Source organism: Sinohyriopsis cumingii, unplaced genomic scaffold, assembly GCF_028554795.1.
Source record: "Sinohyriopsis cumingii isolate HCF-2022 unplaced genomic scaffold, ASM2855479v2 utg000873l, whole genome shotgun sequence".
Taxonomy (NCBI): domain Eukaryota; kingdom Metazoa; phylum Mollusca; class Bivalvia; order Unionida; family Unionidae; genus Sinohyriopsis; species Sinohyriopsis cumingii.
This window is the reverse complement of record NW_028315938.1, coordinates 2,648,429-2,662,025: the sequence shown is the minus strand read 5'-3', so window position 1 is coordinate 2,662,025 and position 13,597 is coordinate 2,648,429. Positions and strand designations below refer to the sequence as shown.

Here is a 13,597-nt window from a genome sequence, read left to right as displayed (position 1 = left end):
CATAAGTGGGAAATTGTAATCTTTCTGGAATGAATTAAAGACCCAGTATGACTTGATCAAGATAATGCTTTGAAGGTCACAGTGCCCAAAACATTTTGGGGGATGGTGGAAAATTGTCTCCTCTGTAGGATTAAATGCCTGTAATTACCATAGATTGTATGGGCACAGCAACATTGTGGTACTCTGTCATAGGATTAAATACCTGTAATTATCATAGATTGTATGGGCACAGCAAAATTGTGGTGCTCTGTCATCAGCCTCCCTCATAGTAAGTAATGTAGCAATTAAGATCAATTAAGTACATATAAATAATATGGCAGTTATTCATGAATGTGACTTTCCTCTTATAAAATAACTTCATCCATGTATGCAGTAGTATGCCAGGTCTTATTGGTACTCAACATTGCATGCTTTCCTTACAAATACTGTCCTCAATGTCTTTCAGAATATTATATAAAGATATAATTTTTAGGTCACTGTGTTTCAGAATATTATATAAATAGGTCATACTATCTTGATAATGTGGATAAGGATAAATATTAACAATTCTTTCTACTCAAGGGCTCCCTTATTTTCTATAATCAGAATAAAAACAAAAGATTCAAATTATGGGAGGTAATTAGTCAGACTCCTTTGTGGAGAATGCAATAATGACGACTTTATCTGTCAGCTGTCATGGTCACAGTTTGTATTCAGTACAAAGAAATTCTTCAAATACCTGAAATCTGACAAAATTTGAGATTGCTTGCAGGATATTTATTAAGCTCATAACAAAAATAATTGGGAGTCCCAAGTGGCCGAGTGGTCTACAGTGCTGTCCGTTACAGATCACTGCCTTCTCACCTCTGTCTGCGTGGGTTCGAGTCTCAGATTTGGCTAATGTGGGTATGTGAGAAAGCTTGCCAGTAGCTTCTCGTGGGTCGGTGGTTCTTTCCGGGGTTTTCCTGGGTTCTTCCTCCACCATTAATACTGGCCGCCATGTATAGCCCATCGAGTGCTAAAAAATGGCATTAAACCCTACAACAACAACAACAACAACAAACATAATTGTAAAAATGAAAACCATTGCACATATTCTGATCTGAAAGATATTTATATTTTTGTCTATTTTCAGAAATTTTAATCACATCTGTGATCAGAAACGCTTCATACCATGATGTGTATAAAAAGATGAAAGCAGGGAGAGAAGCTGCAATAAGTTGGATTTAGTGGAAGTTTATTTATTGTTAAAGAGAATACTTAATTCTTAAAATGCCAAGTCTGACAATCCACTACACGCCATCACTCAGTTTATAGAAAGTACAGTGAGGTGTTGTTAAGCTGGGCTTGGTGTGACCTATTCACAGCTTGGGTCATAAGATTGATGCATTGAGGTTCCCTGATAGCTAGATACTATATTTCCTTTGCTACAGTTTACATTTACATCCTGTTCTACATCAAGCGGTAACTTTGATGTTCATTCTCAATAAACGATTTTCATAATTGTATATTGTGTGATGGTAATAGTTTCCCATTTATTTCCGTAGTATTTCTGATATCCACTTTGAAGAAATTAATGAATGCAGCAATTATAACCTTTGTCAGTCAACTCTGTATGTGGCTGATTATTTGAGAGTATGATAATTTTTTAATGTCCCCAATTTGTTTACACAGAATTGAAGTCTGCTCTCTGTAAGTGGCTGGTCATGTAGTAAATGGTATAAATTTAATGAAAAAGGCAACTGTCTTTGGCCCTTTTTTCATGAATCTATCATCAAACACCAGCCAATAAGTGTCAGTTTTACTTTGAATTCTGCCGCTAGTGTCCTCGCCTTATTTTCTTATTATCTTTTGTCAAATCTTTTCATAATTAACATATACGAGCTTAAAGCTCCAGAAATATACTAGATTGAAAGATGAATGAGTCATCATTGCTACTATAATCAAAGTGAATACAGTGACAATATTCATAAAGAACTTAGAATAAATGTGCACAGGAAATAAAGAAGATTCACAACCACAAAAGCTCTTTCATCTCCAGTTTGGATGGAGTACATGTAGTTCACAAAGTTGTACCAGGGATATCTGTTAAAGCCTTGAAAAATAAGATGGCCAATTTTAATAGCAGTCAGTGCAATTAGAGATAGATTTTATAGCCTTGGCAAATATGTGGCTATATCATTTCAGGTGATCTACAGGGCATTATTGATAGATATGATGTGTTCATTTTATGCATATAGTTTACCAATTAAACTATGGTGTAAAATGATGTTAGTGGCAAGAAGTATGAAGCAGAAAAAGAAATTTCACCTTGATAAACCAAGCCAGTGTATAAAATTGGGGGGTTATTTTTTTGCTGAATTGCAAAGAATGATAATATGATAGCTATTTGGAGAAATTAGGTGCTGCTGCAACTTGGGATTTTTTTTCACATAAGCACATACTAACTGTCCCCCCCCCCCCCCCCGTTTACCTTCGTTTATTATTGTTAATTATACTAGTCCAAAATTTACTCGTGTTGACTGGAAGCTATGTTTTGGATCCCAAAGATTCAGTGCCATTTTGGTAATTATAAGCATAACTTAACATTGTTTGCCAAATTGCTAAACACAGTATAACTACGCACTTAGATCCATGTTCATTAGTGACAAAATGTTTTATTTGTATTCAACATCTATATCTTTGCAGTATTTGTCTTGTGGATTGAAAGAATTTACCAAATAAATAAAATCTACATGAACTAAAAAGTACATACATGCCCATTCGTTACTAAAAATATGAAATGGTTGTGGCCATTTTAGAAAATACATATGTGCCCATTCCCTATTAAAAATATGAAATGGTTGTGGCCACTTTAGAAAATACACACATGCCCATTCCCTATTAAAAATATGAAATGGTTGTGGCCACTTTAGAAAATACATACATGCCCATTCCCTATTAAAAATATGAAATGGTTGTGGCCACTTTAGCACAAAATGATGGTGAGGATTCAGATCAGTTACAAACTACAAAGCCTTCTGTTAACCCACACTATAGACACTCTATGTTAATAAACCCACACTATAGACACTCTGTGTTAATAAACCCACACTGTAGACACTGTGTTAATAAACCCACACTGTAGACACTGTGTTAATAAACCCACACTATAGACACTGTGTTAATAAACCCACACTATAGACACTGTGTTAATAAACCCACACTATAGACACTCTGTGTTAATAAACCCACACTATAGACACTGTGTTAATAAACCCACACTATAGACACTGTGTTAATAAACCCACACTATAGACACTGTGTTAATAAACCCACACTATAGACACTCTGTGTTAATAAACCCACACTATAGAACTGTGTTAATAAACCCACACTATAGACACTCTGTGTTAATAAACCCACACTATAGACACTGTGTTAATAAACCCATACTATAGACACTCTGTGTTAATAAACCCACACTATAGACACTCTGTGTTAATAAACCCACACTATAGACACTGTGTTAATAAACCCACACTATAGACACTCTGTGTTAATAAACCCACACTACAGAATTTGTATTAATAAAATCTGTTTATTACATGCAAGCACGTGAAAGAGATTATACACTGCAACTTTTGATCGATGTCACCCTTAGCATACATTGTCAACCTGGTAACGGCATTGATAATTAAAGAGTATGTATTTTTTAATGTGTTATATTTATCTCCAGTTTGCTATTTGTCTGTTGAAATTTTCAAAAATAAACTTGATTGCACTCTTTAATCGAAATAAGTAATTAGGTAAATTGCTGTACTGTAAATCAAGTTGAATTTAGCAAGAATTTCTATAATAAATTGCATTATTAACCCGCTAGTTGTGTGCTTTCCTTGTTTCCGTATTACCTGTTGTCGAATCTCGCCATAATTAATATGTATGAACTTAATGCTTAAGAAGTTTCATAGACGGAAAGTTGAATGAGTGAGAATTACTGCAATAACATTCGCAATGACCATTGAATTAATAGGAATGGTTCAAGATAAAAAAGAAATATTACAACCTTTGAAACCAGAATTTTGTTCCCCTCCAGTCCTTTGAAACCAGAACTTTGTCTCCCTCCAGTACAGAGGGAATAAAGTTTTACAAGGGTTACTTGATTAAAGCTGTGAGAAATAAGAAGCGACATTAATAACAATCTGTGTAATTAGAGATAGATTTTATAGTCTTGGTAAACGTGGTTTAGTCATTTAAGGTGATTTACAAGGCATTATTAATAGATATGTACTCAGCTTATAAGTCAGTGTATTCAGCTTACAAGTCAGTGTATTCAGCTTCAGTGTATTCAACTTACAAGTCAGTGTATTCAGCTTACAAGTCAGTGTATTCAGCTTCAATGTATTCAGCTTACAAGTCAGTGTATTCAGCTTATAAGTCAAACAAGGGGACGGGAAAGAAGTATGAACAGGAAGAATTTCCAATTAGAAAAGATTTATAAAAATAAAAATAAAAACATACAAACTGGCAGATATTTTTTGTACTGTAAATACATTCATATCTACTGCCCATTTTAGAACTAAGTTTGCATAATTATAGGCATTTCTGTTGAATTGCAGAGATGATAAAATGATATATGTGTATGTACTGGAGAAACTAATTTCTATGCCTGTAATTTTCATGTAGATTGAAAGAAAGTAATGTACCCAATCTTTGCCACAAACTAGTTTTTGGAAAGGATTAATTTAAGTGGTAATGATGGAGGGAACAGAATAAATTGAGTACTTATTCTATGATTGTTCAGTTACTGAATATTTTTGGACATTTTTAGTTGAGGAAATTGGATCCAAACTTACGACCCAAATTTTAAAATTGCACAAAAAGATGTCTTTAAAGGAAATAAAAACTTTGATGATCGTATCAACTTTCTAATTGTACTTGAAAATATGTTATATACAGATCATGTTGTATTTCAGAAATAAAAAATCTCACTTATTATAAAAATTGTGTTTTATTTTACAAAAGGCTGGAAAAATATGTAGCCAAAGTGAATAACAGAAGTGACAGAGTTTAAGAAAAGCGGACCCTTTTGTCAACTTTTGCTTTGATTTTTTCTTACTTTCACATACAAAAAAGTAAAAAGGCATTGTAAAACACCATGGGCTTTGTAAATGAGTGGTTCATTTTGTACAGTATTTGTGAGTGTATGTGTCTGTGTGAGAATGTGTGTGTGTGTGTGTGTGTGTAAATAAAAGAACATTAGTAAAGATAAGGATAGAAAATATTCTTAAGGTAATACCCTATACACCAGGTCAGGTGGTGATGTGTAAAATCCTGACAACTTATGTTCAATATGTGCAATAAAAAAAAAATATTTATTGAGCCAATTAACAACTAGGGCATGCATGACATTTCATGACATTTCTACAGGACATAGATAATCATTGGACCACATGGTGTTTTTGTGACCTTCATTCAAACTATTGTTTGACCGAAATAGTTATTCACTTGATATTGTCAATTAGCCCTGATTTATGAATGAAATTCTCACAACATATTGCACATTTCTCTATCTTACCACGTCAGCCACTGAATTTAATGATATATATATATATATATATCAAAATGACTTAAATAAAACTAAAATTAATAACATATAATACAAATATCTATAACACCACTTCTTCATTGTAAAAACATTCCCTGTGTGATTTCATGCATGGTGTAGCAGCAGGGAAGTTCTACAGACCAGACGGTTCCGCCAAAATAAAGCTTCCTACGAGAACTTTTCCCGTAGAAGCCTTAGAAAGCAGAAATAAAGCTTCCTACGAAAATTAATTTGCGTAAAAACCACATCGACTGCAATTTTTGTGTGCAAAATCAATGATTCTGGACAAGTAAAAAACATAACTTTTCGGGGGGGGGGGGGAATTTATTCTGGTGTCGGTTTTTGTTGCACGATTTGGCTGCGGATCCTAATTTTACCTTGCATTAAAACAATATACTTGAAAATAATATGAGTCCAAAAACTAGTACAGTTGGAGAGCCTCATTCTGCTAGATTAGCGCGAGAACAATTAGCGGCACTAAAGAAGCTTATTCCGACAAAACAATTATTTAAGAGAAATGTTCGTGGTTACGAAGATGTACAACATGGAATTTCCGAGGTTTCGTCGAAATGGTTGAAGCCAGTCACTGGAACAATCGAGCAAGTTGTATTTGGCGACGAAAAAGATCCGGATACCAAGAAAAAGGGAATTTTTCCCATGTTGAAAGGTATTGAGGAACAATCACGAACATTACCCGAGCGATTAGCAATAGCAGCACAACAACAAGGGCAACAACCTGCAATTGCTTATAAAATTAGTAGTAAGGGAAAACCTGGATTTGGAAAACCTGTATTGGGAAAACTCGGAGTAGGAAAGAGGAAGTTTAATATCGATAATTTAAGAGAAAATTTCACCGATGAGGGATGGGAATTGATATCACGACCGCTATCTACGCTGTATAGTTTAGATCAATTTGGTCAAATTGCGGAAGATATTTTTAGCACTCGAAATGAATATTTGACTGAAATAGGAAAAAGAAGATATCCAAATCGTAATAGTTGGTATGGTATGTTATATAAAGTTTATACGGAAAAAACACAGGTGAGTGAAAGGGATCCGTCTTTTAGAAGATTTACAACGGCAGCAAAAGATAGATATAATTATAATAAGCAACTAGCGGAAGATACAAAACAGCAAGCGAAAGAAAAAAGACAACAGGAGAAGGAAGAAAAAGCTAAACCACGGAGGAGAAAAGTAATACCACAGGAAGATATTCAACCGCAGGAAAAAGATATTCAACCACAGAAAGAAGATATTCAACCAGAGGAATTAGGAGCTAGACCAAAAGAAAAAATTCCACCTCAGAAAAAAGAGAGAAAATCAAGAAAGAAACAAGAACAGAGTGACCCGGAACCGATAGTTGTACCCGAATACAAACCATCTGTGTACAATGGTTCGTTAATAATTGATCCTAAATTACCCGCTGATAATTATTTGAACAAAGAAATGAAGTTTTTAATCGGTAACGATGAATCAAGAAGTTTGATTGCTGCGGATGATTCTCTGGAAAATAAAAGAATATTTTTGAGAAAAGATATTGCTGATAAAGTCGGAGATATGGATTGGCGGGCGATAATTTATTTTGGTGGTTTAGGAAAACCAATAAATTATTCCGATGAAAATTTTCAAAATTTTTTATTGAAAGTTAGTGAACGCAAATCAATATTAATGAAAGGGATGACGACAAGTCAATTACCTACGAAAAGGAGAGTAAGCCATTTACTTAGGCCCGAGCTTATTACAGACCCCCGCTTGTTACCGAGTTATCCAATCTTGAATGTCCCCATCGAAAGACCATTAAGATGGGATATCCGTCGCGAGGGTACGGAACTCAGGAGTACCCCCCCCCCCCCATCTTACCCAGAAAGAGAAATATATTCTCCACCGATTTCTGATTTGCCAGAGGAATCAGAATCAGAACCAAAGTCAGGAAGTGGATATACCATTTGCCCTGACAGCGTTGTCAACGATGTATCTCGCCTCGAGGTATTAATCGGAGGAAAACGAGCCGGAAATAACTCCCGTGAAATAATCAACGAAGCCTCAGATATTTGTCAGCGATTATTCCGCGGTGGCATCATTAATTCTCACGTTTATAAGGAGTTCGTTGATGAACTCATCGATTAAAACAACACAATTGAAATAACATGATTGTTCACAAGCATCAGCGCAGATCTAAACAGGTCCGCGTAGTTAACTCTCGATTGCCTGTATACAAATATATTCACGGCAATGGATTCGGCGATATTATTGGAAGTCTCGTTACGCGAGTAATACCTAAAATCGGACCCACGATCAAGCAATTCGCGTCAAAAGCAATAGGAAAGATCGGCGAGACTGCCATTTCTGGTATCGGTAATTTGGCCAGTAAGGGCTTCAATGTTGTCAAAAATAAAATATTAAATTTAACTCGTAAAAAACAACCCGTCAAATTACCTAGCACCAGAGAAATGCCATCCGAAGTCAGCAAAGCCATAAATGACGCAGCAAATAAAAAAATAAACGACCTAGCACAAGAAGTTGCTAAGACAAATATAGCGCAGGAAGTTGCTAACACAAGTTTTATTTCAGGTAGCGGTCTTCGTTTTAGATGATATTCTTAATAATAATGTTTGCACAAGTGTCAAACGAAGTGTTCGACATGGACGAGCCTGTAGGTAGGGACACATCCGTGCGAGATTTCCAGTATTTCTCGTACGATGTAGTTGACCCAAATACACCTAATCGCAAGGAAATTCAAGTCCACGATACAACAAGATATTTTCTTCCATCTGAGGCGTATATTGAATTTGTTGGTAAAATTGTAAAAATCGATAATACCGACTTTGACACCAATTTTAAGGTTGGATTTGTTAACAACGGTATCATGGCGTTATTCAAGAGCGCCACTTACATGATTGATGGAAGAGAGATCGAATCAATCACGAACAACGTTGATATAGCAACGACGATCATAGGCCTAGCCAGATACTCGGATGATTTTACCAGATCAGCAGGCCCTAGTATGATGTTCGCCAAGGATAATTCTAATGAAGCTGATCATAATCAGTATAATATTGGTGTACCGACAAATGCCGCTGGTGCTGCCGCCGCCGATACTTCAAGTGTAGTGCTCGCCCCAAATAACAATTACAATCTTGGATTTCACACGCGAAGGAAAATGTTAAAAGATGATGATCGAAAATTTTCCTGTGCAATTCCACTATCTCACATATTTGGATTTTGCAGGCATTTCAGAAAAGTTATTTACGGAGCAAAACATACGATAACTTTCGTTCGAGACTCCCCCGCTGTCGATAACAGAGCCATCTGGCGAGAAACAGGCGCGGGTGCAGGTGATGACGGTAAAGTTGTCCTTGAAAGAATTACCTTGTGGATGCCAGCGATAGTTCCATCGATGATCGTGGAAGAAAAATTATTATCATTCATGAATCAAGGCGGAAAATCCGTCATGTCCTGGCTGACAACGATGACCGACTCCACCGATAATATTAATATTAACGGAATATTTACTTGGCGAATTGCGTCACAACAGGGCACTTCGGCACCTAGACACATCTTTGTTGTTCTCCAAAACATAAATAGATACGATCAAGAACACAATCATATGATATTCGATAAATTCGATGCAACAAACGTATCATTGAGAATAAACGGCCAACAAGAACCATCCGAGGAAATAGCCATCAATTTTGAAACTTACTCGACGGCACGCGCATATCATCGATTGTTAAGTTTCATGGGTCGCGATCAAAATATCGATACAGGATTGCAAATATCGCAGCTAGATTTTAATACTTTCTATCCCATCTATTACTTTTCCCTGGAACATCTCGATTTGGTAAAACAATCCGTTGTCGATATTCATTTCAAAGCCAGAATTAACACAGGTGTAAATAATGCAAGAGCCATCGCGGTTATTCTCAGTGATAGAACAATGATCCTGGAAGGCATCAGCGGCAGAATGAGAGTCATCGACGCTCCTGTAGAGAACATGTGACAAATTCCAAATTTAGATTAAAGCGATTATTAATATGCCATACGAACACGTCAGTGTAACTCTGACCCCGGGTCAGATGAAAAAACTCCAATCAGCGATATCAAAGCGATGCGGTATGAAATTAACACTGAAAAACGATCAAATTCAAGGCGGGCCTAACAAACTATCGCTGAGCAAAAGTCAACGTGAACGTTTCTCCAAGGCCAAATCAGCAAATTCCGGCGTTCATGTGAGCCTTTCCATAGGCGCCATCAGAGACATGGTCAAAACTGGCGGATTTCTTCCTTTCCTATTACCTCTGGCGAAACTAGCTCTTCCGGCGATTGGAAAGGCATTAGGATTAGGCGCGCTCGGAGGTGTTGGTTCTGAATTAGGCTCTACAATAATGCGAAAAATTACTGGAGGAAGATATCGTAAAAAAAAGGGATCCGGCCTTTATCTGAGACGATCCCCGTACGGATCCGGCCTAAGTCGAGTCTACCAGCCTCAAATTTAGATCTAATCAATGAAGTAAAGAAAAAAAAAATAAAATTTTTCAGAGGCGTATTTATGCGGGATCAACTACCAGAAAAACCAAACCCTACCGAAACAGGAATAATAAATCTCGATTCAAATACCGGCCCTGGTACGCACTGGGTTGCCTACGCGATTAATCCTCGCGAAGTTGTTTATTTTGATTCGTACGGATTAGCGCCGCCAAACGAATTTATCAGTTACGTGTCAAAACTGAATCTTCCGGTTTGGTATTCGACGCTTCCAACACAAACATTAACATATCCACCAATATGCGGCCCGGAATCAATTAATGTCCTTGACGCAATTTCAAAATCATCCGGTCCTTATCATAAAATTGTATTTGAATACGCCGTAGATAAATATCATGGTTGACATTTACGGTAGATCCCTCTTCAGGAAGGAGAAAAGAGAAATAAGCGACATCGATGTATCAAAATTTGCAACCAAGAGTGATATTAACAACCTTCTATCGCTGTCAGAGGTGAATCCTGGCGAAGTTGCTGTTTTTCAGAATACCGAAGGGCGATTACAAACCAGCAATGTCAAAATAGCTGATATAATCAAGCGAGAAGAATATAACTATCATATTAGTCAGTTTACTCGCCAATCGGATTCGGTATTAAAATCTATCGCTGATATTAACGATATCATCGCGGAGTTTCCACCAAAGGCCGATCTCGTGAATATAAAACAAAAAAATAGCGAGCTATCAGCGGCGTTACTCCTAAAGGCTGATAAGGCACTAACTGACGATTTCCAGGAAACCGCGAAAAAAAGATTTAACAAACTAACTAACGATCTTAAAAAACTCGATGATGTATCAAGTAAATTCGGTAAAAAACTCGAGGAAGATATAAAAAAATTCATCGAAACCTCCTCAACTACACACGATAATCTCACCGAGAGAATAAAAACCATCGACGAGGAAATTATCGAAGTAACCACAAAAATTAGCGATATCAACACAAAAATATCGTCAATGAACCTTGGCAGATTAGCGCGTATTTCGATACCAGCGGAGGTAGAAACAAAAAAGATTGATTGTCATGTACCATTTGTGTTAAAGACATATAATTTTACTTGGGAACCCCAGAGTAGTTTATTTCTTTTCAGGGCGCCAATTACTGGTATATATCGAGCGCATATTATCTCCGATGTCGAATTTAAAATAAAACCAACACAAGGTAAAATTTATGAATTCCACCCTGGATTTTTTATTGTTTCATTAGTTGAAAATAGTAAAGCATTATTCGACATGGAACCACCAGACAGAACCATCACAGGACCGGTGGATTATTTTGTAATTTTCGAATATTTATTGGGATTGACCAAAGTTGGTACTAATTTACAAACTGATTATTTGATATAGATTAAATCGACTGGATAATTGTTATCGTAGATTAATAAATGACCGCATCGGATTACCGCTACAATCAGGCGAGGTCATGGCAGGATTCGCTAAAAAAACTCCTCGACGATTACCAGATAAAAATAAAAAAATACCAGCGTAGATTAGTTACCATTGATGTTGCTGTGTACGCGGTATTCGCGGTAGTCGCCGGTGCGGGAATAATCTTATCCGCGGTAACAACAATCGCGCCAATCGTTGCAACGATCATAATTTCATCAACAACGACAATCGCTGGTGTTCTCAATATCATCGCGAAAAAAATCTCATCGTGCACAAGTGAAAAGTTATCATTGTACAAGAATAAATTATCCCAGGTCAACAACGCGTATTCGAAATTATCATCGCTTCTTTCGGAGAGTCTCAACGATGGCGTTATCTCCGATCTAGAATTTTCTTCGATGATCAGTATTTACTCGGAGATTGAACAAATGAATATTAATAATGTCCGAGCTAGCCCAGATCGTGACAAACACGACACCGCCGACAACAACACTAATATCGTTAAGTTCAACCAAACCTGAATTTAGCATTAATTTTTCAACACCAATCAGCGTCAAAGAAATTGCACTAACACAACTGCGTGTCTACAATAGCTGGCCTAATGTTAGATCGACGTCATTCGGTAAAATGTTATCAAATAATTCGCTTGTTTTTGCCAATAAAAACAAACCCGATGGAACGCCCGATTGGATCGTCGTTGGTATACCAACAGGCAGTTATGAAATTGATCAGCTGGATAAGGAATTTACCACCAGAATATCAAATATAACCGGCGATGCTACCCCGGGAATAAAGATATCCTCGCACGATCCAACTCTATCGTCGATGATAGAAGTGAAATCGCCGTACATGGTAGATATTTACCAATCAACGATTAGGACCATATTAGGTTGGCCTAAAATCGCACCTCTGGCAAAACCAGAAAAACCAGATTTTATTATTCCAGGTTGGTACGAGGAAGCTCCTCCAGAACTACCGGAACCAAAAAAAGAAGATTTTACCACCAACGAAGGATGGTATGGAGATATCAAACACAAGCCTCTGATCGGTAGCGCCATCAACCTCATGAATAACCACAAATTTAACCTGGTAATGTTCGCTTTTACTTTTATTAACGAAAGAATTCTCTCGTGGTTGCCTCTTCCTAAAATTCCCCCCGGTGTGAAAATCTTCGACGCTACCAACATTAACAGGATAATAGCCCCCATAGACGGTATCTTGGTAAGAAGAACCCTCGACGAATTTATTCAAGAACATGAATTACAATTAAATTTATTGCGGGGATCATTTCATGAATGCATCCTAAATAAATCAGGTTCATGTAGCGAAATTATCGGACGAGTGAAGATTTTAAATCAACTCGCGAATGATATTGAATATTATCATGGTATGTTCATTGGGGCGATAGTCGACGATATATCAATTGCCGATTATGTTCTTCCTATTAGCAAATTCGAGTTGATCAGAAATTCAGGAGAAAAACAAAAATTAATGAGAGTATTTGAATTAACCAAGGAAACGCTGCCAAATTTCAAATTTCCCGATTATGACGTTGATAAAATGAGAAAATCCGTCACTGATACCATCGATGATTTATTTCCGAAGTTACATGCCGCGTGGACTAAAAAAGTACAATCAGAATTGATTCTCAAACACAATAACGATCCGACCAAAGGTGGACGGCATATATCTCCTGGCATCGTTAATATAACGGAAGTTATCGCGATTTATCTTCACGCGGATGTTGTCGAGGGCAGCTACAATGTTGATTCGTCAATGTCAAATCAAGCACAGCAGGGATTTATCTTGTATTCATTTTCACCTAGCGCTTCTCCTGGTTATTTGATAATAAAAGAACCAGTGAATCCGTTTTACCTGCGATGTCATAATCGGTTGTTGTCGAGGATAAATTTCAAACTAACGGATCAGAACGGAAATTTGCTTGATATACGCGGGGAAACGTTAAGTATCAATCTGCTGGTAAAATCATAGATTTTCGAATCTGTCTGCCAGGGAAAAATGGACCAAAAAAATAAATAAAATCCAGGGAAATTTTCAAAATTAATATATTTTTTTAATTTTTGTTTTTTCGTGGAGATCTTCA

General features: G+C 36.7%; 1 protein-coding gene across 2 annotated transcripts in view; it reads left to right on the top strand.

Annotated features, from left to right (window-relative positions):
- LOC149773168 (E3 ubiquitin-protein ligase CHFR-like) overlaps window positions 1-2,951 on the top strand; it is a 102,432-nt gene extending 99,481 nt beyond the window's left edge. For both annotated transcript variants that reach the window (XM_089946724.1, XM_089946723.1), the window contains one exon: window positions 1,115-2,951. In XM_089946724.1, coding sequence (XP_089802850.1) covers window positions 1,115-1,157 — 43 coding nt within the window. In that variant the 3' untranslated portion in view covers window positions 1,158-2,951. The remainder of the gene's footprint in view (window positions 1-1,114) is intronic.
- Window positions 2,952-13,597: the final 10,646 nt, after the last annotated feature.